This window comes from Sminthopsis crassicaudata, chromosome 4 (assembly GCF_048593235.1).
Source record: "Sminthopsis crassicaudata isolate SCR6 chromosome 4, ASM4859323v1, whole genome shotgun sequence".
In the NCBI taxonomy this organism is placed as follows: domain Eukaryota; kingdom Metazoa; phylum Chordata; class Mammalia; order Dasyuromorphia; family Dasyuridae; genus Sminthopsis; species Sminthopsis crassicaudata.
The window spans coordinates 401,738,637-401,765,676 of record NC_133620.1 but is presented as its reverse complement, the minus strand read 5'-3'; the positions used below and the strand labels follow the sequence as shown (position 1 = coordinate 401,765,676).

The 27,040-nt window shown below is 39.2% G+C and overlaps 3 protein-coding genes across 5 annotated transcripts in view; 1 reads left to right on the top strand and 2 right to left on the bottom strand.

The window, feature by feature from the left end:
* The window catches only part of LOC141540907 (uncharacterized), a 95,215-nt gene that overhangs the window by 6,124 nt on the left and 62,051 nt on the right, over positions 1-27,040 (top strand). The window lies entirely within an intron of this gene.
* PYCR2 (pyrroline-5-carboxylate reductase 2) lies at positions 3,434-13,962 on the bottom strand. 3 transcript variants are annotated; one of them, XM_074262620.1, is made up of 8 exons: positions 13,860-13,962; positions 13,076-13,209; positions 12,734-12,804; positions 8,985-9,164; positions 8,616-8,837; positions 7,803-7,895; positions 4,315-4,478; positions 3,434-3,964 (listed from the first exon to the last, which is right to left on the bottom strand). In XM_074262620.1, exons 2-8 carry the CDS (start codon positions 13,140-13,142, stop codon positions 3,799-3,801), a joined length of 963 nt encoding a protein of 320 aa, XP_074118721.1. In that variant the 5' UTR covers positions 13,143-13,209; positions 13,860-13,962; the 3' UTR covers positions 3,434-3,798. The 3 variants fall into 3 exon arrangements, with proteins under 3 accessions (XP_074118721.1, XP_074118722.1, XP_074118720.1); XM_074262621.1 differs by lacking the exon at positions 13,860-13,962 and adding an exon at positions 13,662-13,717; XM_074262619.1 differs by lacking the exon at positions 13,860-13,962 and having other exon boundaries at positions 13,076-13,443.
* LEFTY1 (left-right determination factor 1) lies at positions 19,319-24,030 on the bottom strand. The gene is made up of 4 exons (XM_074262618.1): positions 23,671-24,030; positions 21,371-21,614; positions 20,785-21,027; positions 19,319-20,484 (listed from the first exon to the last, which is right to left on the bottom strand). Exons 1-4 carry the CDS (start codon positions 23,921-23,923, stop codon positions 20,118-20,120), a joined length of 1,107 nt encoding a protein of 368 aa, XP_074118719.1. The 5' UTR covers positions 23,924-24,030; the 3' UTR covers positions 19,319-20,117.

The following is a 27,040-nucleotide window of genomic DNA, read 5'->3' as shown; positions in this document are numbered from 1 at the left end:
CTCCCTGGTTGTAACCCCCCTTCCTGACCATTAGAACTGATGTAAATTAGGCTTGGGAGGCCTGGCCACTAGCATTCCATAGAGCCATAAATTGCAAATGTTTAATCTTAGATGGGGGGGGGGGGCGGACATCTCCTATCAGAATGAGTGGCTCCTAGACCTTCTAAATTAACAGAATTTATGATCCTTACCCCCGACCTGTCAAAACTGAATTTATGGTCCCTTCCAGAAAGCTTGTGCTCACCAGTGCTCTCCATCTTCTGCCTTTGTTTCCCTTATCACTGAAGTCCTATAAGAATCCCTGGAATTCTTCACCTGCTGTTGGATAGTGTTTGAGACAATAGTCCAACCCAGCCCTGGGGGCAACATGGATCTTATCTGGCTTCCAGCACAATTTCTCCCTTTCAAATAAAATATTAAAATTCTCTAATCTCTATCTTGCCTCAATCTCCCTGGCATTACAATCTCTCCTTTGAGTTTGTTTTCAAATTCCCAATTATGAAGCATATACAACTATCTGGATATTATTGACACCTCTCAATCAACATGTTCAATAAGCCCAGTTCCTTTCCTTCCCTCAAATTTGCTTTTTTTCTAATTTTTCCACTTTTACTACTGGATCCATTTTCTTGTCATTTTCCCAGAATCAAAACTTTATTACCATTTTTGATTCTTTCCTTCTCACATATAATCAGTTGTAAAGTCCTGTTGATTCTACCACTATAATATTATTAATCCATTCTCACTTTAGTTTTTACTTCCTCCTCACTTTTAATTTCTCCAAGAAATTTTTCTTGATCATACCACGTGGTACTGACTTTTTTTCTTCATTTCTCCTTCTATCTCTTAATGAATTTATCTATATAATAGTGTATATTAGGCAACTAGGTGGTACAGTAGAAAGAGTGCTAGATCTATAGTCAGGAAGACCTGAGTTCAAATTAGGTCTCAGACACAACTAGCTATGTGACCCTGGGCACATCATTTAACCTCTGTTTCAACTATAAAATAAGAATAATAACAATACCTTGGTCCCAAGGTTTTGGGAGGATCAACTACAATTATATGTAAAATGCTTAGCAGTGACTGCCATATGGCAGGAACCATATAAATGCTTATTCCCTTCCCTGTTATATCTATCTAATGGTGTCTCTCCCTGCCTCCCACCTCCCTCCTAAACTGTCAGCTTCTTAGAAACATGAATTGTTTCTTATCTAAACTTGATCTCTCTTCTAGCTCTCAGCACCATGCGGGTATATGTTTCACAAATGTCAGCATTGAAGAAGATGGACTATTTTAATAGCTTCCCAATGGGTCTTCTTGCTTACTGTCCCTCTCTAAACCATAATTCATTGTATCCCCCAAACCTATCTTCTTAATACAAACAAACCCAGATCTCATTACTCCGTTGCTACAAAACCCTTCATCAATTCCTCATTATTTACTGAATTAATTTTTTTTTTTTTTTGGTATCAGAGAGAATGTCAGTATCTTAAAAGCAGGGACTGTTTTGTTTTTGTCTTTTAAGTGTGAAGCACATGGTTTGATGCTTTGCACATAGTGGACACTTAAAAATTGTTTACTAAATGCTGAATAAATCCAATGCCTTCTACAATCTAGTTCAGACTCTACTTTACAAATGTATTTCATGCTATTCTCCTTCACATGTTCAGCACTATGACTCAACTGGACTAGTGGTCATGTTGGAACTCCAAGCATTTGCATATTACAATCCTTTTCCATAGCTTTGTTCAACTGTATTCCTTTAAAGTCCAACTCAGGTATGCCTACACCCATGATATTATTCCCTGATTGCTTCCATTCCTCCCCCAATTTCTTCTGCATAATAACACTATAATTTATTTCTGTAAATGCATTATTCTTTACTAACTTAGAAATTTCTTGTATTACAAGCAATTACAAATGACGAGGGCAGGAACTGTGTGTTGTTGTTGTTGTTGTTGTTGTTGTTTTATCTTCATATTCCCAAGGCCTGATGTGGAAAATCAATAAATACATCTATATCATAGTCCTCCATGAGTAAACAACTTCTGAATAAAGCTGGTCTGGAATTGGTCAGTTAAAAGATTCCTCCCTTTTTCCCTCTTTCTCTTTCTCTCTCCCTTCTTTCTTCCCTCCCTCTCCTCTTTCCCAGTTCTCTCACTCTGTCCTTCCTACCTGTAGTGCATATATATCATACCCTTACAAGATGCTCTTAACAAGCATTTTTTTTTCACCTCTGAACTCTCCCACAGTATATTGGAGTTCATTGGCTAGATTTCTTTTTTAAGGACCAGATCTTAAATCAAAACCAATCTGATTCTACTAATTCTAATTGGCCACCAATAATTGTTCCTAGGCCAAGACCCCTTTGGTCATTGTTTGGGTCCTGATTGACTCTTATTGAAAGTAAATAGCAGTCATTTCAGCTTTGGCCAGAAACCCTGAGGGTCTTCCCCTCTCAGATGCATTCATTCATTCATTGAAATTTCTTGCTCTAGGTGAAAGTGGAAATTCTTTGCCTCAATAGCTATCTACCCTTAATCACTGAATGAATGCTGTCTCAGTCAAACTGAAATTTGTTGAAGACCTTAGCTTAAAAAGGCCAAGGGACCATCTCCATTTGTCCTGATCTATATCTGGTCACTGGAACCAGATAGCTCTGGAGGGGAAAGTGAGGCAAATGACCTTGCATACCCCTCCCTCACTTCAGTCCAATTCACTTGCATATCATGGCATCACCTCCCTAAAGAAAAGGTCCTCTTCGAAAACGAAGGACAAACAACAACCACAGAATTTAATTTCTCCTATAAATAAAGTGTAGGAATTGTGGAGCCAATTTTTAAGATTTAAAAGAGCAGCTATGGCTTTTTCTGGTGATGAAGAAAAAGCTTTTCTTATTTTAACTCATCTCTGTGGGTTGAGTAGGCCACTGGGAAGGGAATAAACTTCCCTTTTTTTAGAAGGATGGGGTAAACACATTTTTTAAATGAGAAGAGATTAGAAGAGCAATACCTACATTATAGGATGAATGAGTCTCATTGTAATCAACCCCATCCTAAGTCTGACATATCCTAAAGACTAGATATCCTAGACGACTACGACTACTACTATTACTGCTGCTGCTGCTGCTGCTACTACTACTTCTCCTCCTTCTCCTTCTCCTTCTTCTTTTTTTTTAATCCAAATGCAATGTGAGCCCAATCCCTTTACCCTCTTCCCCAGGACACTTGGTACTGGATCTGTAGGCAGCTGGAGAGCAACAGAACTTAACAACAGCCTGAATATTATTATCTATTAATTAAACTTTTAAGTTCAGCCCTTCAGGCTATAATTCCCCCCCACTCAAGATCTTTTTCCACTTTGAAGATAAATAAGGCTGGTGCCCATTATACATGGATAATGGAAGAGGTATCAGCATTTTTTCTACTCATTTTCTTTAAAAATTAAAAAATATATAATTTTATTGAAACAATTAGCAAGAACTCCACATTATATTCCAATATTATAAAAACTATTTTAAATAATCATTTTTTTAAATCACAAGCATAATTTGATACCTTTTAAACTCAAGATGTTTAGAGAATTTCTTCACTGTAAGAGTCACTAAAAACTATTCCTCACTTTTCTGTTTTCCATTCATCTTTATGGATGTAAAGAGATTTAAAGAAATTCATTACTGGGGATAAAATGCTACAGACTCATCTCCCTCAGTACTCAAGAACAAAGAAAGTAAGTACCCTGAAGGCAGGAAAAGGGCATTGGTTGCAGATTAGGTAAAAGGTAGGTAAAACCATGTCAATCCTTCTTGCCTCCAGGGGCTTGGGTACGATTAAACACTTTGACTTTGTTGGAAAACGAATGTGTAGAAACAGTAGGAGACTCCAGCTTCACCTTATCTAACAGGGTTTTCTTGATAGCAGCCGGGGAGATCTTTTCTTGGTCAGCCATGAACTGCAGCTCCCTGCAGAGAGGATATGAGAGGGTCAGGTAGCAATGGTATTAAAATTGTCACTGACGGAGAGATATGGAGTCTATAGGACTTGAAACAACCAAAATTGCTGCCCTGTCCCTAACTACAAACAAAACAAAATGTGAAAGGGATGTGTAGATCAGACTTGCTTTGCTAGGCTCAATTGTACCTTCTCACAGGAAATGGTAAGGGATTGTTTCTGTAATCAACATATAAAATCACTAAAAAAAACCATGAAGGCAAAGTGAAGGTTACTGAAGAGAAGGGACAGGTTTGGGCCAAGATGCTTGTTCCTGGGGATGGAGTGAGCCAGGAGATTAAGGAGGCAGAGTTGAACCTACCTGGTCCTGATGCAGGAGGCTTCAACAGCATTGATTAGTAAGGATCGAAACCCGCCACTTTCCAAGAAGTGCAAAGCATGAATGGTGGCTCCCCCAGGAGAGCAAACATTGTCCTTGAGCTGTCCTGGATGCTGCTCTGAGTCCAGAAGCATCTTTGCAGCTCCCTTACAAAGAGCGAAAGGAATATAATCACTGAGTTGACTCCCTGACTTCATTAGTCTTCTTGAACAAAACCTTCAGGACAAAGTGTCTTTTTTGAATGTATGTGTTCTTTTTGTTTGTTTTCATTTTTATTAAAGCTTTATATTTTCAAAACATATGCATGGATAATTTTCAATATTCACTTTTGCAAAACCTTGTGTTCCAAAATTTTCTCCTCCTTTCCCCCTACTCTCTCCCCTAGATGGCAAGTAATTCAATATATGTTAAAAATGTACAGTTCTTCTATTCATGTTTCCACAATTATGCTGCACAAGAAAAATCAGATCAAAAAAGGCAAAAAGAGAGAGAAAATAAAACACAAGCAAACCACAAAAAGAGTGAAAATGCTATGTTGTGATCCACCCTCAGTTCCCACCTTCTTCTCTCTGGATGTAAATGGCTTACATCATCACAAGATCATTGGAACTGGCCTGAATCATCTCACTGTTGTAAAGAGCCACGTTCACCAAACTGATTATCATATAATCTTGGTGCATGTATAGCTATTTCCTGGTTCTGCTCATTTCACTCAGCATCAGTTCTTGTAAGTCTCTCCAGGCCTCTCTGAAATCATCCTGCTGATCATTTCTTACAGAACAATAATATTCCATAACATTCATATAACATAATTTATTCAGCCATTCTCCAACTGATGAGCATCCACTCAGGTTCCAGTTTCTGGCCATTACAAAGAGAGCTGCCACAAACATTTTGCACATGTGGGTCCTTTCCCTCCTTTATAATTTTCTTTGGGATACACTGCTGGATCAAAGCTTTGGGCATAGTTCCAAATTGCTTTCTGGAATGGTTGGATCAGTTCACAACTCCACCAACGATCAGTCTTTCCATATTTTTCTAAATCCATCAATTAACCATTTATTCTGCCCCAGCAATATTCCAACTTCATGGCATATAGTTGTTTTGAGTAGTCGAAAACAATTATTAACATGGCTGACATAATGTAGATTTCTTTTGATTAAATCTCTTTTTAACTTTAACTTTGCCTAAACCAATAATTACTACCTTTTCTAATAAATTATATTCCTCATCATTTATTATATTTATGTATATCTTGTTTCCTATCCCCACTAACTCTTCTATATTCTTCCCTGTAGCTTGCTTTGCTATTAATCTCGTCCCCCCTTCTTCCCTCCCTCTTTATTTCATTCCATTAATTTATACACCTTATCTCATTCCTATTAATCTACATACCCTTCTCTACCTCTCTTCCTCATTCTATTCTTCCCACTTTTCTTCTTTATAAATTTTATACCATGGTAGATATATATATATGTATTGTTCTCTCTTTAACCTATTACCAATGTGAGTAGAATTTCAGAACTACCAGCCCTCCTCCCCCATCTAATTCCTCTGTGTCAGTTCTTGTTCTGGCATCTCATTTATATAACATAATGTTTCTACCTTTTCCTTACACAGTTTTACTTTTTAAAATCACTTCATATTCAACTCTATCCCAGTCTTTCTTTTGAATACTAAGTTACTAATGACAATCTTAGACTATATGTCCTTATTGAATCCCTTGAAATTAGCCTTTGATGTTTACTCTCATAAGTCACGTTTTCTATCAAGTTCAGGTTTGTTTGCCACAAAATCCTGAAAATTTGGCAATTCATTGAATGTTCACTTTTAAAATTCAGTATTATACTTAATTTTGCTGGATATAATATTTTCAGTTGCAATCCTAATTCTTTAGATTTTCTATATATAGAACTCCAAGACCTGCAGTCTTTAATTTTAACCAGTGATAGATAGGTCTTGTGTGATTCTGATTGTGGCTCTAAGCACATTTGAAATTTTTTTATTATTAAATTTTATTTTTGATATGGGGCTTTTCAAAGTTAGCAGTAAGCTTCCTATAGGTTTTCCTTACAGTCTTTCTTTCAGGTAGTGAACAGTGAATTTTTTTCTCTACTTTGCTAGTTCTAGTACTTCAGGACAATTTTAATTATTTCTTATGATATCTAAGTGTGTGTGGTTTTTAATAGCATTCAGGTAGTCCAATTATTTTTGTTTTCTCTTCTTAATCTGTTCTCCAGAATTGTTGTTTCTTTCATGAGATGTGTCTCACATTCTCTTCTGTTTATTCTTTATATTTTGTTTTATTATTTCTTGGTTTCAAAACTTCACTGCCTTCCCTCTGCCCACTTCCAATTTTCAAAGAGTTATTTTCTTAAGATTCTGGCTCTCCTTTTCTAGTTGGTTGACTTTCTTTTCACAATCTTATTTTTCTTGAATTGGTATTTTTAAAAATTTTTTCCTCTATCTCTCTCATTTGAATTTTAAAATATTTTATGAATTCTCATCTAGTAGGTATCACTTAACATTACTCTTTGAGCTAGGAAAGGCTTTTTATATTTCAGTATTCTCCTTTGAAGATAACTTTCTATGATTGGGTTCTTTTTTCTTTGCCTTCTCTTTTGTTTGTTTGTTTGTTTGTTTTAAAATAAGAACTTGTTAGAGTAATCACTTCTCATCCTTTAGGGGAGGAATGGTTCCTCTGCCCTCCAGTCTTCCTTCAGTTCTCCTTTCTGGCTTGGAACCCAAAACTCAAGAACTCTACCCTCTAGTAAGTGCCACAGCATCGGCATTCCTGCCCTACTGCTTCTGTATTCAGCCAGTGTGGGCTGGTTCTTTTTCACCCATTACTGAGTCTTAGTAGTACAGTTGTGCCTGTTCATATCAGGCCCATAATAGGGGACAATCTTCCTCAATTCAGGTGTCAGAAGTCAGACTCCAGACACTGGAAAGTGGCCAAGGTTACCTTGTAAACCAAATAATTGCAGGGGCTTGCCAGGCCAAACTAACTTGGAAGAGTTTACATTTCACAGGGGTCAAAACTCTTTCCTGGTATCTTTCTTCAGATTTTCTCTGATTGTGTCAGGAGGACCACAGTTCTGCCCCAACTCCTATTTGTTTTTAACTGCTCTCTGAGGCATGGTTCTGTCTTGTTTGCAGGAGAAATCTAGAGAGTTTGGAATTTTTTTGACCTATTTTTCCCATTTTGATAATTATTATCAAAATCATTGATTTGTAATTCCCCATATTTTATTTTATGAATTTAAATATGTTATTCTAAGAAGGGGTCCATGGGCAATCTGTAACAGGTTATAATCCCTTGAACTAGAGCCAAGAACTTTATTTTCCCAAGACTTCAAGACCTACCTCTCTTTACCACCCTCATTCCAGTACTACCCAAAATAGCACAAGAGAAACCTTGTATACCTCATGCAAATAAAAGGATGAAAGAGAGAGATAGGAATACTGACCAGTAAGGCCTGTGCACCTAGACGGACTGCCAGTCTCCTTGGGAGGCCCATCTTCACCCCACCATCTGCTAATGCATCTAGGGCCATAAATGCCTGCAGAGGAAACAATAAACTCTGTATGGAAAGGGATGGGAAGGAGCACCTAGATGTCTCTCTCAAGGGAACTCTGTTCTCTAAAGTTACTGGAAATAATCCCAGGGATCCAGCCCTTCCCCTTTCATTTCTGCCTGCAGCAGGAAGGACTGGCCAAGGACCCAGCCAAGAAAAACTACTGAAGGCCAGTAATTAACACTTAGTCTTGCTTCCTACCTTTCTACCATAACCCCGTTACTACAGTATTGGGAAAACCTGATCATCCTGTAAGATCCCATCAGCCTTAGGACTCCACCTCATCATTCCCTTCTGTCCCTTTTATTGAAGAGTAGAGCCAAAGAGCTCAGCTCAAAACATCTCCTTTCTCATCTGGCTGTATTACTTCGGGATTTCTGATTTTTCTATCATGACTCCAGGTACCTTCCCCCTCCCATCCCTTCCCTCTTTTCAGCTTCCTAGGGTGCAATTTGTTCCCTTTAGATGGTAAGCTCCTCCATGGCAGAGACTGTCATTCTTTTTTGTATTTATATCCTCAGTGCTTATAGGTGGTTAATAAATGTTTATAGAGCAACTTATCTTCAGTCTCAAATCAGCATACACCTGCTCCTCCTCACAGAATCAGAGATTTTTCCCATTCCAAAGAATTCTTAAAGAGAAGTAAGCTCACCAGGAACCCTCTCATTTTTCCCTTGTCCCACCCCAGTCCCAGCTCTCACTCACATAGGCAGGTCCACTGCCGCTGAGTCCTGTGACAGCGTCTATCAGGTCTTCTTCCACTTCTGTGCAGAAGCCCACACTGCTCATTAGCTGTTCTAGGAGTTTCCCATCTTCCACCAGGGCATGGGTACCAGTGGCATATACTGTGGCTCCTTCCCGGACTACCACAGGGGTGTTGGTCATACATCGAATGATCTTTGGTGCTGGCTGAAATGCTGTCAGTTTCTGAAGAGAGAAGGAAAGTTAAACTCTGACCTCCTGTTGACTCTTCCCACTCTGGTCTGCCATTCCAAATTCCTCTTCAGTCACTGAGCTCATCTAACCCAGCACCTTGGGACCTTGATCTTTTCCCATTCAGGGCTAGAATGGTACCTTTTCAATGGAGCTGATAGTGACACCAGCAGCACAGGAGACCACGATGTGTCTGTCCTTGATATCAGCCCCAATCTCATCCAGGATGAAGGGAATAATATGAGGTTTGACAGCCAGGAAGAGCACATCACTGTGCTGTACTGTTTCCTTGTTGTGGTGGGTCAGCTTCACACCCATTTTCTGCAGGAAATAACAGGTTCAGATTCTAAGAATAGCCCACTCGGACTCAAAATTTTACTAGAGGGAAAGGTCACTAGCCTAGCTATAGACAAGAATAGAATTTGCCTAACCTTTCTACAATCAGCAGAAATCAAATTTAGTATCTTTAGCTTTCTATGATGCCCTCTTATTCCCTCAAAATCTCTTGTTATTGCTGTTAATGGACTGGAAAAGGGGACCAGTTGCTGATACAGTGAAGGAGGGAAGAAAGAGGTGTTAGAAGTTTCTTTCCTAGAAGAAGATAAGTGGCTTTCTGTTCTACTCCTTGGAAAATAAGATTCTCTACAGTAGAATCCTCTCATGAGCCAGAAATGGCAAAACACTTTGCTAGGTAAAGTCCTGACTATGTGAAATATGTTTGGTAATCTGAGACATCATCATCATTATTACAATAACTGATACTTTTATTGTGATTTAAGGTTTGCAGAACATTTTATTTGTATATCTCGTTAACACAAGGCTTTACATTCTTCTTATTCACTTAATGTCTCAAATTGCATTTTTGTTTGCTATTTTGTTCTCCTTGCTAAATTGTAAGCTTTCTGAAGGTAAGAATGTACTACATTTTTCTTATCTTTCCCTTGTACCCAGTAATAGTGTTTCATGACTCACCATGACCAAAGAACTGCTCATTTATTGGTCAATATGTTGATAATGAGTGTCTACTTATGTAGCCAAAGTGATATTTAGCTATCTGGCAGACATGACTTATGCCCAGGACAGGTTCAAAACCTGTCCATTTTTATTGGAGCTTTTGTTAATCTGCTGGCAAGACCCTAAGAGCATTTTCATGTCATGACAAGTTATCAGTATTTGTTGAATAGATGAAGCTTGGACACCACAATGGAACCCTGTCACTCAGTTAGCTAAAAGGTAGAGCTGGTAATTGGATTATTGTTCTACTGTCCAACCTAGGTCACTTATCTATTAGGCCCATGATGCTTTCAATGTTGGGGTTTGGAGTTTGTCCGAAGTTTCCTACTAATGGAATTTTGTACTGGAAACCAGGGTCATTCGCTATTCCAGAAATCCTAACCCTACTTGAGGCAATATAGGATAGTGAATAAAACATGAGATTTGCGGTCAAATGATAATGTTTAATGTTAACTTGAAAGGAAGGCTTTAGTACAGTGGCTCTAGGATCTGTACTGGGCCCTTTGATGTTTAACAAGTTCAGCAATCTAGTGGCACCTTCTCAAATATCATTTCATCTTCTCAAAGAAGATTTCCATCAGCTATCTCCCCCATGCTTAAAATGCTTTATCTTCTCACTTCTGCCTCCTGGCTTTCCTTAAATCCCAGCTAAAATCCCACTTTCTGAAAGAAACCATCCCTAGTCTTCCTTTTAGTACCTTTCCTTTGAGATTATTTAGGGACTGTTTGGGGCTTTTTTGGCTTTCTTTGTATCCTCAGTCTTGGCACATAGTAGGACCTTAATAAGTGCTAGTCAATTGATTGAATAAATTAAAGACATAGATGGCATATATAGCAAATATGCAGACAACATAAATTTGGAAGAAAAAAATAAATAAATTTGGGAGGAATGACTAATCTTCTGAATGACATAAGATCCAAAAGAATATTGACATCTAGTAAGATGAAATTTTATAGGTTTAAATGCAAATTTTTACATCTGGGTTCAAAAAATTAATTTCCCAAATACAAGAGGTATAACAGCCATTCACTTGCAAAAATAATCTGGGCACATTTGTATATTACAAGCTTATTATGAATTAAGAGTATGATCCTAGCAATCAAAAAAGCTAATGTGCACCAAATAATTCAGAGCTGCTCTTTTTTTGTAAGAGCAAAAACTAGAAACAAACTAGAATTATGACCATTGACTGGGGAATTGGATAAACAAATCATAGTTTAAAATGATAGAATTTATTTAGAATTTTAAGATTAGTAAAATACTTTACAAATATCTCATTTTATCTTTACAACAACCCTAGAAGGTGGATGCTATTACTCTCATCTTACAGATGAGGAAACTGAGGCAGACGGGTGAAATGAGTAGCCCAGGGGTCAAATCTGGAGCATCTGGGGTCAAATTTGAACTCAGATCTTTCTTATTACAAGTACATGCCTCTGAACCTACTAGAATATTGCTATACCATAAGAGACATAACATAAAGAAATCAGAGAAATAGAATATATTATGTTATAAATGGACTGAAGGAAAAGCAGAAGCAGAAAAACAGTATATATAGTGACTACAGCAATGTAAATGGAAAGAACAGCAGTATACCAGTCAAAACAAAACTGAGTGCTATGAAATCATAGTTACCAAACTTATCTCATACAAAAGCTGAGAAACTATACCTCCTCTCTCTTTTAAGAGACCTCTGGGATAATCTTGGTTTATCTGTTGGTTTGTTTTGCAGAACTTTCTCTTTCTTTTAAAATCATTCTCACTTTATGAATAGGGAAGAAGGAAGGGATATATTTGGAAATTAAGTTATTATAAAAATACAAATATTAATAAAAAGATAAGAAAGTAAAAACTATAATTTAGTTTAAGCAATATTTAGAGAAATAGTTTCCAAGACCAGTATTTAGTTTAAGCAACATTTAGAGAAATAGTTTCCAAGACCAGTCCTAAAGTCCTCTTCCCTATCCACAGTATTGGGTATCTGTCAAAGGGCTATAATTTAGGAGCTCTTTGATAAATTTTAGAACATTCAGAGGAAGATGGTCGGGATCAGAATGGGAAGGGCCTCCAGCACTTGGAAGAATAGGGAATTATGGAACTAAGGAATTTTTGTCTTGAAAAGAGTTTATGTCCCTAACATTCAGCATACAGTAGGCACTTAATGCTTGTTGAATGTTATTTGTTCAGGAGAAAAACTTTAGCTGTTTTCAAGTGTTAGAAACAGTCATTAAAGATATTCTGATTGGCTCTGGAGGGCAGAACCAGGAACAATGCTCAGGACCTGCCAAGAAACAAATTCAGACTTGACATAAGGTAGGGTTGAGAGGCCCCATTTCTATTAAGATCTTGTCTGCTGTAACTCCCTAGGGATTAAGTGACTTGCCCAGGATCACACAGTTAGTATGTTTCATAGGCAAAATTCAGGTCCTCTTGGAAGTTATGCTGAATAGTGGATACAGACCTGAGAGCACCATCTGCCAGAGAGCCTCTCCAACCCCCAAAGTTAGGAACAGGCTGCAGATATTCCTGGCTGTGTGGTCCTGGCCAGGTCCTTTCTTATCTGATGACTCCAGCACCCTACCTCATAGGCTTGTTGTGAAGATCAAATGCGATGATATAGATTAAAATGCTCTAAGTGTAATGATATTCCAAGACCGGCTCTCTACCAGCTATGTCACACTGCCTCACTGTTTTGAGATATTCCCTCAATAAGATTCTGCAACAGTCCAGATGTGCCTTTTTATCAATCCCTGTCAGGGTTCTGCCCTGAGCCTGAGAAACTGGGCCAAACCAGAAACTCAGCTTATCACCAACCCATCCTGCAATCAAGCAAGTTTGTTTGGGGGCATACCTTCTCCCCACTATTCACACCTACCCGAAGTGCAGAAACTGTGGGCAGGTCCATATCTGGAGTGCTAGCCATTATCTTGTGGGAAGCCAGGATGCCTAAAGAAGACACAACTCTTTCAGTTGGGCGGTGGGTTGGGGGGAGGGGAGTTCTGAACCCTACATGTTCCTCACACTCCAGCTCCTTACTATACTGGATCCATTCCTATTCCTAATGTCATTTCCCAGACTTTACCCAGGGCTCCTCGGTGATTTGGGATGTCTGAGGCATCTCGTATCGATGCTCAAAGGAGCTTGGGCTAAGTGAATGTAACTTCTCTGGCTCAGGACCTCCCCCCTCTCCCCATCCTCAAGGGCCCTCCTCTCCTACCTGCAGCAGTGAAGCCCCTGGCGAGGGCAAAGGCCAGCTGGCCTGCCCCAATGAAGCCCACGCTCATAGTCCTGGAGGTCTTCTAGTCTCACCAGCGGCTGTGACGGGCTCGAAGAAAAGCCCAGGCCGAACAGCTGTGAGAATATCAGAAATGTGAGCAGAGGAGAGAACAGGAGGGAGAGGCCCCGAGGCGCTGCCTCCGGCCGTGGGCATTCCCGCTGCCGATTAGCTCTGGGCATCCCAGGCTGGGGAACTGAAGGTTGCAGTCCTCCCGGGTCCTGACCTTCCTCTCCCCAACTCCAGACTCTGCAAAGCAGCAGAGGAAGGGGCTGATCCCAGGGGAAGGCGATTTGCGAACTAACCCGGAGCGGGAGGAAGGAAGGCGGGGCTTGGTCAGCCGGCTTAGGCTACCTCCAGCCTCTCCGCCACTCCGCCCTCCTCCCACAGGAGCTCCCCGCCCGGCGGCAGCTGCCGCCACCTCACTCGGAGGCTCGGGGCTCCGGACCTGGGCGATGGACGCTGCAATAGCCAGAGCCGCTCCAGGCCTCCCTAGGGCTCCGTGTGCCGCTCCCCTCATCCCCCTTACCCCGCAGCCAGAAGACCCGTCTCCCTACGGATGCTCGGCACAGCTCCGCCCGCTCCCTCCCAGGCCAGCGCGCCCGAGGAGGCGGAGGACGGACGTGTGTCTGAGAGCACGGTCTGCCAGAGAGCCTCTCCAACCCCTGCCACCCCGAAATTGTCTTAACAGAGCCCCGCAAGCCCTGTAGTGCTTATAGAAACCTACCGTCCCCACACGCAGAAGCTACCGGGGAATCCTGATACACTGCGGGATGCAAAAGGCCCCTACCATCCTCGCCACACTTCCGCCCCGCCCCCGGCCCCACCCCCGAGCCCGCACGTCAGTGCTGCACAGGTTTGTCCCATCTCAGCAGAGGAGGAGACGGCCCTTCTGCAGCAGAGCTGACCAGGCTCTCTCGGAGCTAGCTAGGGGAGGCGGGCGGGGTCATTCCCTCCATCAGACGCGGACAACCTTTGGGGTCATCTTGCCCAACTCCCTGCGACTTACAGATGAGGAAGCCGAGGACAAGGAGGGTGAAGTTACTTGGCCAAGGGTGGATATTAGCCGGCAGAGCTGCTATGTGAACTCGCTTCCAAATGCATCTTCCTCTTTTCACTGAGCCACACCTATAGTGATACAATTTTGCCTTCAGAGACCTGTCACTTTTCCAAAATATTTACTAACTTGTGCTTAAGGATTGTAAAGCATTTTATCATTTTCTTTGATCCTTACAACCCTACAAGGTAGGTCTGATTGATTTCTCCCATTTTACAGATAAAGAAAGCTAAAATGAGAGAGGTTAAATGATTTACATAGTTGGTATCAGTGGAAAGATTTGAACAAAGATCTTCCTGATTCCATAACTTGTCTTCTAGGGATTAACCTCGATGCCTCTAAATGAAAAAACTGGTCAGGACATCGATGTATAGAGCTGCTGACCTCTAATAGTGTCTGATAGGGATCTGTACTAGTCCTAATCCTTCATCTGGACAAAGAAAGAGAAATGAAGAATGAGAAAACCTGAATTTGTGTCCTGGCTTTGTAACCTACTAGCCGTTTGAAGTTGGAAAGATAATTTCGTTCTTTTCATCCTCAAAAACTTCATTTGTGAAATCCAATTTCAAAAAACACTTATTAAGTACTTACTATTTGTAAGGTACTAGTTCTGGATGCTAGGGACATAAAAGGGAAAAAAAGAAACAATGACTTAAACCTCTTGCATTCTGTTGGTATGTGTGTGAAAAGATGAACAGAAAACAAACACAATACCCAGGGCATACATAAAATTATTTCAAACAAGAATTCTGATAACTGAGGAAATCAAGAAAGACCTCTGGAGATGTGGCACCTGAACTGTATTTTGAAGGAAGCTATAAATAATACAACATGAAAAGGAAATGTATTCCATATATGAGGAAGCCAGGAACAATTGGCAAGCAGTTTGACTAGAAGGAAAAATGCATGAGTGCTAGAAATTGTTCTATGTCCAATTTCTGCTTTTCAGTTTCCCCAACAATTTTTACCAAATAATGAATTGTTTTCTAGACAACTTAAGCTTTTACACTTGTCAAACATTAGATTGCTATATTTGTTTGCTGCTGTACATTGTATGTCTACTCAGTGCCATTGATTTACTTCCTTTCTATTTCTTAGCCAGTACCAGAAGAGTTTTCATAAGTACTGACATAATATAATCAAAGATCTGGTATTGCTAAACCTCCTTTTTTATGTTTTTTCTTTTCCATTGGTTTCTTTGATATTGTTGGCTTTCTGTTCTTCCAAATGCATTTTATTATATTCTTGCTCAGTAAAAAAAAAAAAATTTTTTTTGGTAGTTAATTGAATTGAATATATGAATTAATTTAGGTAAAATTTAGGTAACATTGTCATTTTTATTAAATTGCCCAGCCTATCCTCAAACAATTAATCTTCATTTAAATCTAATTTTATTTGTATAAAAAAGCTTTTATGATTTTGTACATATAGTTCCTGGTTTTGTTTTAGCAGGTGGACTCCCAGGTACTTTATAATGTCTAGAGTTATTTTAAATGGGGTATCTCTAGCTATCTCACTCTATAGGGTGCTAGTGGTGATATATAAGAGTGCTGGTGACGTATATCTGTTTACTTTCTGCTACTTTGCTAAAATTAGCTTTTTAGTTGAGTCTAGGATTTTCCAAATATGTCATCATGTCATTTGCAAAAAGATCACTTTGTTACCTCATTGCTCATACTGATTCCTTCTATTTTTCTTCTTGTTGCTATTGCTAGGATTTTCAATACAATATTGAATAGTATTAGTGACAGTAGGCATCCTTAATTCACACCTGAACTTATTGGTAAGATTTTAGCTTATATTATTATTATAAATAATGCTTATTAATAGTTTTAAGTAAGTGTTCTTCTCAATTTAAGGAAATGTCCATTTAAACCTGAATTTTCTAGTGGGTTCTTTTAAGCATCTTTTTTTTTTTTTTTTGGAGACAATTGGTATTAAATAACTCACCCATAGCCACACAGCTAGAAAATGTTAAGCATCCTGAGGCCAGATTTAAACTGAAGTCATCCTGACTTCAGGGTTGGTGCTTTATCCACTGTATCATCCAGCTGTCCCCTCCTGTTTTTTAATAGAAATGAGTGTTGTATTTTATCAAATGCTTTTTCTTCATCTATTGATATGTAATTTTTGTTACCTTTATTATTGATATGATTAATTACATTAATAGTTATCTTTATGTTAAACCATTCCTACATTCCTGGTATGAATACCATTTGATCATAATGTATAATCTTTATAATATATTATTATTACCTTTTAGATAGTATTTTATTTAGGATTTTTGTATCCATATTCATTAATGAAATTGGTCTATACTTTTCTTTCTCTGTTTTTACTCTTCTTTGTTTAGGTATAAGTATCATATTTGCTTCATAAAAGGAATTTGATAAGACCTTTTCTTTGTTTATTATTCCAGATTTTCTTTAATATTAGCATGAGTTGGTCTTTAAATGTTTGATAGAATTCATTTGTAAACCCATTTGTTCCTGCTGATATATATGTATGTATACATACATATATATCCATGTCCTGCATTTGGTTGTTGTTCTTGAGGAAATGTTCTGTTGTATTAAATCTCTCTATTCACAAGACCTACTTTAGGACCCTACGTCATTATTACAAGTCCTTAATAAATGGTTGTCAAATTGAATTGAATTTTCCTAGCACCAGGATGGGCTAGGGGTAGGGGTCAGATATTTTGCAAGTTATATCTAAGGTCTTTTATACATAAGATAAATAGACTTCATTTGCAATGTTTTTGCCTTGTCAAATATTTCCAAGGTAATTTGTAAGTCCTTCCTTGATATTAAGTTGACAGCAATTTCCTAAGTAAAAAGTAAAAAGAAATTACAGCTGAACTGTATCTTGTGACTCCTCTAGACCATAAGTCATAAGGAAATGCACTCCAGATATTCTCCAGGTCCTTTTCCTTCTGCTCACCTTGACATAGGAAGGAGAAAGAGATGAAAGAGAGATAAAGAGGAAGTTTGTCCCATCCACCAGCATTCTTTTCCTTGCCTGGTACCTGTCCCACTTTGAAACTTACCTTCTTCCTTAATTTTCAGTTCTGGTTCTAATAAGCAATGAGTTGAAGGCCAGAGTTAGGGAGTCTGGCAGTTTGGTTTTTAGTTTTTTAACTTCTAAAAAGCAGAATACTTACATAAGTATTTTTCAATATAATATTCTATTTTTCTCAATTATATAAAATATAATTAACATTCACTTAAAATATTTTTAATTCTAAATTTTTCCTTCCTTCCCTTCTCCCTAAGACAATAAACAATTTAATATAGGTTAAGTAAGTGCAAGAATGTAAAACATTTCTATATTATTCATGTTGTAAAATAAAAAGGGGGGAAACTCATAAAAATAAAGTGAAAATAATATGCTTTGATCTGCATTCAGACTCAATTGGTTCTTTTTCTGGTCTGAAGATAGTATTTTTCATCATACATCCATTGGAATTGTCTTTAATCATTGTATTGCTGAGAATAGCTAAGTTATTCATAGTTGGTCATAATACAATACTGTTGTTACTATGTACAATGCTTCATGCTCCTACTCACTTCATTTTATATCAGTTCAAGTAAGTCCTTCCAGGTTTTTCTGAAGTCATCCTGCTTATCATTTCTCTTCCTTCCTTCCTTCCTTCCTTCCTTCCTTCCTTCCTTCCTTCCTTCCTTCCTTCCTTCCTTCCTTCCTTCCTTCCTTCCTTCCTTCCTTCCTTCCTTCCTTCCTTCCTTCCTTCCTTCCTTCCTTCCTTCCTTCCTTCCTTCCTTCCTTCCTTCCTTTCTTTCTTTCTTTTTTGGCTGAGGCAATTGAGGTTAAGTGACTTCCCTACTGTCACACAACTAGGAAGTGTTAGGTGTCTGAGACCAAATTTGAATTCAGGTCCTCTGACTTCAGGGCTGGTGCTCTATTCACTGCACTCCCTAGCTGCCCCTGCTTATCATTTTTTTAAGGCACAATAGTATTCCATTACATTCATATACCACAATTTGTTCAGGCATTTCCTAATTGAAGAGCATCTCCTCAATTTCCATTTCTTTGCTACCACAAAAAGAACTGCTACAAACATTTTTGTACAGATAGGTCCTTTTCCCTTAAAAAAAATCTCTTTAATTTACAGACCTAATAGTGGTATTGCTGGATCAAAGTATGTATACGGTTTTATAGTCATCCAGAACAATTCTAAATTGCTCTCCAGAGTTGTTGGATCAGTTCACAATTCTACCAAGAATGCATTAGTGTCCCAGTTTTTCCATATCTCTTCAGCATCCTCTTTTGTCGTGTTAACCAATAGTTCCAAATTGCTCTCCAGAATTGTTGATCTTTTCAGCATCCTCTTCTGTCATGTTAACCAACCTAATAAGTATGAAGTAATGCTCTTTCTATTTGGAAAAAGTGGAATGATAGGCTATCTTTAAGGAGCAGAGTAAAAGAGCCAGAACAGAGAAGACAAGGAGAAAAACTTTATAGATGTTTATATCTCAGGGCTTTGCTGGTTCTTAGGGGAGAAAAAGACTTATATTTAGAGAAGTGAAAATGTGAGTTTTAGCTCCAACTGTGTAAAATTATATGATTTTTGTAAGACTTATTTCCAGTTCATCTTAGAATAATATTTGCATTTCTAATTTCACAGGGTCATAGAGGGAAAACATTCTGTACATTGTAACTGGTTAAGACTGAATACTTATCAAGAGTCCTGGGCAATTTCATGTTTTCCTACCTTCAATATTGAAGACCCTGAGACATAAACTACAGCTGCATCTGTATTTAATTGCTATCTCATTCAGCTTTTCTCTGATTGAAATTGAGATCTTCATTAAATCATTTCTTCCAATTTTTTGTCTTTACCCATAATATTAACAAACTCAATTATTCATAGAATAATGTATTAAAACATTAAGCACCTTTTATGAGTAAAGGTGGAAATGGAAGAGATCTTAGAGATCATTTAATCTATTCTCATTTTTTCAGATGCGGGAATGGGGGCCTTTAGAAGTTATTGATTTCCATAAGTGGTAATAGAACTCATTTTACAGACAAGGAAAAGTAAGTTCTAAAAATGGGTAACCCAGTGTAACATGGCTACTTAGTCACAAAATCAGGATAAGAACAAGTTACAGATTTCAGTATGATAGTTTATTTGCTACATCATTGCCTCTATTTCTCATCTCTTTACCCACAACTTTCCCTTTCTCCCATAATGCCCCTCACCCCTTTTCTTACCTCCTCCTTACAAGGTATTTGAGTACATTGACTTGAATGGAGGCATTTAATAAATTTAGAAGTTAATTGTGCAAAGATACAGAATTAAATAGCATGCTTCCCCCGCCTTAAATTTATTAGCTGGGTTAGACATTGTTACCCTATAAGGGACACAGCAAAATATACATCTTCTCTTGGTCAGAACCCCAAAATCAAAAATCTATTTCTCCAGGCTTCACTTTAGAACTCTGATCAGAAATGAGATAGTTCTGTGGTTTTTTCCAAAATAAGACTTTTCTGGAAATTTGCCATGGAAGAACAAGATAGCCAACAATCTTCCATTCCCAGATGAAACTATATTAAGTTGGTTAGAATTTCATCTTTCAAAATCTAACATCAAGGATTTTACAATGACAATATTTACATTTGAAAGTGCTTAGGAAATAAGTAGTTCACAGCAATTATTGAAAACAGAAAAAGACATCACTCGGGCACCATTCATAGACAGGGAGCCTACCCCAAATAGTATACACTGAATTCTCTTGACTTTCTAGAAAATTTAGGGCCGGCTTATCCAGGTAAAAGAAGTGACTTGCCAAATAAAAAAGGTCCTCTTCACTCCTCCCCTCCCCTACCTGAGTTATATAGTCTCCAGGATATCTCTGTACACCTGTCTAACTCCAAAGTCTTCAGAAGCCCATAAGGGTTGTATGTCTATGGCTTCAGTTTCTTCATTATGGGCATTCCTACTGAGCCACAGCCACATTCCAACACCTTCATGTTGTAAAGAGTGACCACCTTGGTCACGATGCTGTCTCCATCCTTAACAGCAACAATCAGAGGTAGAGGAGCAGATTTTGTGGCAAAGCATTTCCTTTGCATAGAGAAAGGCCACTTGAAGTTCAGGTGCTCCTTCTTCAGCTGCTGGCAGCTCCCCACACAGGAGTAGGTTTTGAAGCCAGGTGGGTCCAAGATCCAGTTCTCAGCCCACTTCAAGTTCTGAAGGTTGATGTAAGTCTCATGCCGGCAGCATCGAGTGATCTTTGTCAGTGGCATGTCAGGGATGCAGTTACCCTGGGCACTGTGTGGGTAAAAGAGGAAAAAGCAAGATAAGAGCTCTGCACTGAGATCGGAAGGGGACCGAGGGTTGAGTTAGGGGTTTATTCTCCAATAGAGATCATACAGCAAAGTAACATCAAGATGGACTGTCTCCTGGACAAGTCCTTTAGGATCTGGGATTCAATTTCCCCTGATCTGATGTTATTACATTCTTATATGGGATAATACTAACAGATAGTTACAGGCTCAGTCATGAGGATAAAGTTATTTCCCAAAGGATTGCCCTCTGGGAGTTCCCTCAAGCCCATTCTTGTGCTCATACCCGTACTCCTTTGTATCCAGTGTGCGCAGCTGCAGCTGGGGAGCATGCAACTCTCCATCAGCAGGATTCTGGGAGGAGAAGTAGATGAGTTTGTGTGCATTGGAAGATATTGGGCCTATGTTCTCCCTGTGAATAGAGACTTCCAGGACCAGGGGCTGATCTGCCTTGTCTTGCTGCTGCCAGTAACTCACAGCTTGGGTCACATCAAAGCTTATCCAGCCGGTTTCATGAATAGATACTCGTCTAGGGGAAGAGAAAGACAATGAGAACACATGCAGGGTTGATCTGCTCTTCATCTAAATCCTCGGAGCATTAGGGAAAGAGTTGAACAATAGGAAAGCAGACTTCTGCTAGAGAGAAGAAAAAACTCCTGAAAGTTTGTATAGGGACTCCGTGAATAATCCAGAACTCTCTAGTTTATACTATTTGTATGGTTTTGGGCTCATTCCAGGGATGAAGTTGTCCCTTTCTCTCCCATTAATATTTACAATGCTCCTTAATAGTCCCCTTCCACTTCCTATTCCTCTTCCTTAGGGAGAGGCTGAGAATTATGGGGCCTGTATTCTTTTTGTAGTTCCTTTCCTACCTGGAATCAATCGCATATGTCCGGTTGATGCCATCCTCTCTGGTCTGCACCCAGTAGATGGTTACACTGGCATGAGAATTGAAGGGGAACATCTTAGATTGTCTTTTAATCACTTCCTTTGGGCATGGCTTCTGAAAGAGTCTCAACACAGCCTGGACCAGTTCTCTGGTGGGGGAAAGCCTGTCCTTCATGCTGAAGACCAGTAGTTGGTTGGAGGTATCGGAGAAGAAACTGCCCATGATTTCTGTGAACACAAATCCCACAGTCAATATGACTTCCTCATAGAAGCCCTAAAGTCTGGAAAGAGACATAGTGTATCAAAATCTTGAGAAGGGAGCCTGTACTTGATCATTCATAAAGGAAGCTATCTATTTATAATAGCTAAAATGAAAATATAGCCTTAATTGAATTTTTGGGAATGGGGGTAATTTCAAGATGGTCAAGGTAGGGACAAATAGATCCTAAATAATTTTAAACCACAGATAATCTCAAACTTCACTTTATTTCACACTTCCCTCTTTCAAAAATAATTTCTTAGCTGATTTTTTCTGGTCTTTGTTAAATCAGAGTTTAAAAAGAGAAAATGATTCAAATGGAATGAAATGCTCCAGGGGGGAGTCATACCATGTCTTACCAGAGATTTTCTTTATTTTATCTAATACACTACGATGTAGAAATGCTAAAGTAAAGATGTTTTCTGCTTCTACTTCTGTTATCAGCCTCTACCTGATCCCTGACTCCCACCTTTTCTTCTATGCCTAGGTATAAAGGTAATTTTTGTCACATGAGACTGAGGATGGAGCTATTTCTTAAATATTTTGCTAACAACTAATGGTACTGAATACAACTAAAGTAAAATAAAACATTTTTATAGAGGCTAAAATCCTTCACCCTAAACAAACCCTTGAGTAGCATAGGTGCCTGATACTAGACCTGATATATTTGTCTAGTTTTTTTTGTTTTTTGTTTGCTGAGGCAATTGGGGTTAAGTGACTTGCTCAGGGTCACACAGCTAAGAAGTGTTAAGTGTCGGTCACACAGCTAAGAAGTGTTAAGTGTCTTAAGACCAGATTTGAACTTAGGTCCTCCTGACTTGAGGGATGGTGTTCTATCCACTGCATCACCTAGCTGCCCCTCGGTTTTTTTTTTTTTTGTTTTTGTTTTTATTTTTTTAATGACCCACGAAATCTAGCTCTATTGTGACCAGATGGTTATGTCTAGCCACAGTTTATATTTTTAGTTTGGGAACTATTTATGTTATCATACTTCATTTCCCAGTAAATGCAATGATTAAAAATTATAAACCTTTATAGCTTGTCCAGAAATTTGTTCTTATTCCATCATTTGAAAATTTAGGACACAGAAAGAGGAAGAGAGGCAAGGTGGTATGGTGGGAAGCCTGGGTGCTATAGCTTGACTCTGCCCTTAAAGAACTGTGTGACTTTGGAAATCACTTTGACTTCTTGGGAGTTTAGTTTCCTTCTCAGTAAAATGAGGGGATTAAGCTTAGAAGATCCTGACTGTCCCCTTTCTGTTCCAATCTTCTTTGCTAATAAATGACTTGCTTCTAAGTTCATTTAGCAGTCAGAGCCTGGGATATGCTAGAATAGACCCTCTTCCATCTGCAATCCCATCCCTTCCTTCCACCAAAGGTGGCAAAACTGGGCAGGAAATAGCGATGTCTCAGATGGGTGCCTTGCTCCATCCCCAACCCCTTTTGCAGGTTCTAGGTCACGAATGGGAGTTTGTAAAGGGAATTATTTCTCCTAGTTCCTGTAGAGCAGGGGAAGGCAGCCTACCTCACTGCTGTCAGACTTGAATATACTGACTTATCAGATTATAAAATCATGGGCTTAGAGCTAGAGGACACAGTGGGGGGCCGATTACTGATACTTTACATTTATACTAGACTTATCATGCACATCATCACACTTGTGTCCACCACAACCCTTGTAGTATGTTAGGTATAGTTACCGTTTTAGAGTTGGGAAGGGGCATCCAAGTTAGACAATACTGTAAGGGTCTCACAGAGGGTCGAGGATGGATCTGGGAAGAGAGCCGAGGTCTCCTGTCTCCCTAGCTAGTGCTCTCTTCCATGATCGTTCTCTCCACCCCAGGGGTCTCCCTTGTCAAATCTCCCCGCCTCCCCATCATTTGAGCTTTCACCTGGACACCCCAAGCCAGGCGCTCTCTGCCGCCAGCGACTTTGGGAAACAAGGGCAACAATCAGCCATGGCTATCGGGGTGGGTCAGTCCCCCAGAAGAAGAAACAGGACCAAGGTTTGGGAGAGTGCCGTTACCTGCAATATTCTGGCTGTGCCTCTTTCCTCGGGAGAAGGTTTGCTCGGAGCTGTGCTTCATGAGAGAGATGTATTTGGTCCTCACGTGATCGGGGATGACCAGCTTCTCCACGTCCGTCTTTTCCAGGACCGGGATGTCGTTGAGGTGCAGCTGCTTCATCAGGCTCAGCTGGATCTTTTCCTCTATCTGCGTGGCTCTGCTGCTGACAAGGAGCAGGGCCCACGCTGCCCAAGACAGTGCTGGGAACCTCATGCTGTCCTGCCTGTAGTCTGCACGAGGGAAGGAGTGAAGCAGGGGCAGAGTCCTCCAAGAGCTGGTGCTTGGAAAGATGATTCTGGCTCTGCTGCCTGTTTGAAGAACCTCAGCTTGGGGCTTTGCTTAAATAGACAGCTAGAAGCATCGGACCCCCCAGAGGGTGGGGGTGGGCAGACAGGAGGGTCACACCCCCAGGACTCCCTGGGACTACAAAGACGTTAGACAAACAAGTTAATATCCTGGGAAGAATATACAAAGGGCTGTCTGGAACTGACCGTAGGTGAGAAATTGGACTTTATTGTGTCTCTGAGCCCCTGCTTCAGCAGACCATATATTTGGTCTTTTCCAGACACAGTCAGTATAGTAGGGATAGCTTGGATCTCCCTCTTTTATTTCTCCCGTGAAACACTCAGTCTTTCTAAACAGCTGCTTTTTTTGTTGGCTTGGGGATTCCTTTGTCTTTGGCAAGTCTGAGACTGGCTCCTGTCTAAAACCCTGTGAACTCTGTGCCTCTTCCGTCATTCTGGGAAAGCCCTAGGAAGCCCTTCACGTTCCTTTTGTAACCATTGAATAAACTGAGATGTAGACTTCAAGTAAATTGTGACTTCTGGGAACTGTGAATTTGTATGACTGAATGGTTAATAAGATACCTATGATGGTAAAATAGAAAACATTCTAAAATTTCTTCTATATTTATATCAAATAATCAAGAAAAAGAGATTTTTTATTAAATTTATAATTATAATTTTTGACAGTATATATGCATGAGTAATTTTTTTTAATAGCATCATCCCTTGTATTCACTTTTCCAAATTTTCCCCTCCCTCCCTCTACTCCCTCCTCTAGAGGCAATCCCATACATTTTACATGTGTTACAGTATAACCTAGATACAATATATGTGTGTAAATCCAATTTTCTTGTTGCACGTTAAGAATTAAATTCCAAAGGTATAAGTAACCTGGGTAGATAGACATTAGTGCTAACAGTTTACATTCACTTCCCAGTGTTCCTTCTCTGGGTGTAGTTGTTTCTGTCCATCATTGATCAACTGGAAGTGAGTTGGATCTTCTTTATGTTGAAGATATCCACTTCCATCAGAATACCTCTTCATACAGCATTGAAGTGTACAGTGATCTTCTAGTTCTGTTCATTTCACTCAGCATCAGTTGATGTAAGTCTCTCCAAGCCTCTCTGTATTCCTCCTGCTGGTCATTTCTTACAGAACAATAATATTCCATAACCTTCATATACCATAATTTACCCAACCATTCTCCAATTGATGGACATCCATTCATTAAGAAAATTAAAAACAATATTAAAAACAATAGCAAAAACTATGTTATAACTGTACAGTGGCAAACTCCAGGATATAGAAGGAGGAATTTCAGGGAAAATTTCTTTTCAGGCTGGATCAATAAGTGGAGGAAACAAATCTAAGCTAACTGGATTCCTCAGATAATTGACAAGTAATGAATGAAGTGAAATCCTGAGAAATGTAAAGCAGAGGAAGACCCATTCATGCTGTCCTAGAAATTCTAAGTCCAATTGTCCCTACCTTGCCAGAAGACCTTGATTCAATCACATGTGGTATGAGAGTGCCAAATGGAATTTGTGCTGAATTGGATTTGAACCCTGCCTCACACATTAGGTGGATGTCCTAACATCTGAGTCCCGAGTTTCCTCATTAACAAATGAGGCAGTTGAATTCAAATATCCCAAATGCCCCTTCCATTTCTAAATCCCAGATCCTATGACCCTTCTTGGACTCAGTTTCCTCTTCTGTAAAATGAAAAAGTTGAGCCAAATGTCCTCCAAGATTCCTTCTAGCTTAAGAACTTATGATTCTAGAGAAGGGCAGATAGGATAAAAACTCTTTACCTATGGGGTTGTCATAATTCTATCCAATCTTTACCTTGTTTCTAAAATGGTGACTAAGGGACATATGTGAATAGACAGGAAAAAAGATTGAATAATTAAACTTTGAAATGTTGAAAAGTTGGATTTGGCAGGCTTGGCATAGCCTTAACAGAAAGTTGAGAAATTCTCAGTGTTTTACAGTCAACTCCATCCAGTTTGGTAGTAGAACCAGTAGAAATCCTGAGAAAAGTATTTGTAAATTGAGTCCTTGGAGCTGTTGTGTGGAAAGTCTTTCACTCAAAGCAGCATCTCTAGCCTGGTTTTGGTCTGTCTGTCTGTCTCTCTCTCTTATCTGTTTAGAAAATTGAGGGTTTAAGACAAGTCACTCAGTGTATTCCTCTGTCTCAAGCTCTTCAAATGTTCCAGGCACAAGACTAATTAAATTTCTTGGATTTAGAGATATGCTGTCAGCTAGATCATATAGTGGATAGATTGATTTGGTGTTAGGAAAATTTGAATTTAATTCAACATCAATTATGTGACTCTAAGAAAAGTCACTTAATTCCATTCAGCCACCTTTTCCTCATCTTTAAAATGGGAATAACATCTATCCAATAGGGTTATTGTGAGAATCAATAAAGATAACATAAGTAAGGAACTTTGCAAACCTTACATCACCATTTGATTCCTAACTATTAGTATTATTATAGTCATGAATGGTTTGAATTTTATTCTGCAGGCAATTGGCTCTAAACAGATAATTTTACCCAGAGAGAATTAACTGTCGTCACTGATTTTAGGGTTGTCCTATGATGTTATGGAAATAATGATGGGGTATAAGAACTTGTAAGTGGACAAGGACCTGGAATGTAGAGAAGGAACAGGACTCAAAAAATCAGGACCCACCTATTTTAAAAGGTATAAACATATGTAGGGGACATAGATTTGGGGTTTAGAGATAATGTGAAGGAAATGGGACATGAAGGGAGAAAGAAATTTAAACTTTCATAAACACACTTTTTTCCCCTTTTCTCAACCCTCCCTACTCCCAGTCCTGGCTGAATATCATTCAACTTATTCCATTAGTTGAAAGACAGAATGGAAAAAAATTGTTTTTAGAAAGCCTTATGTTCATTTCACATTATGTCTGCTACTCATTCTACAATTAAAGGCTTCTGCCCCTTCTCACATTTTCTCTCTTTCTCCCAACAGCCAACCTTCCTATTTTCTTCATAATGAAAGTAAGCCCTTTCCAA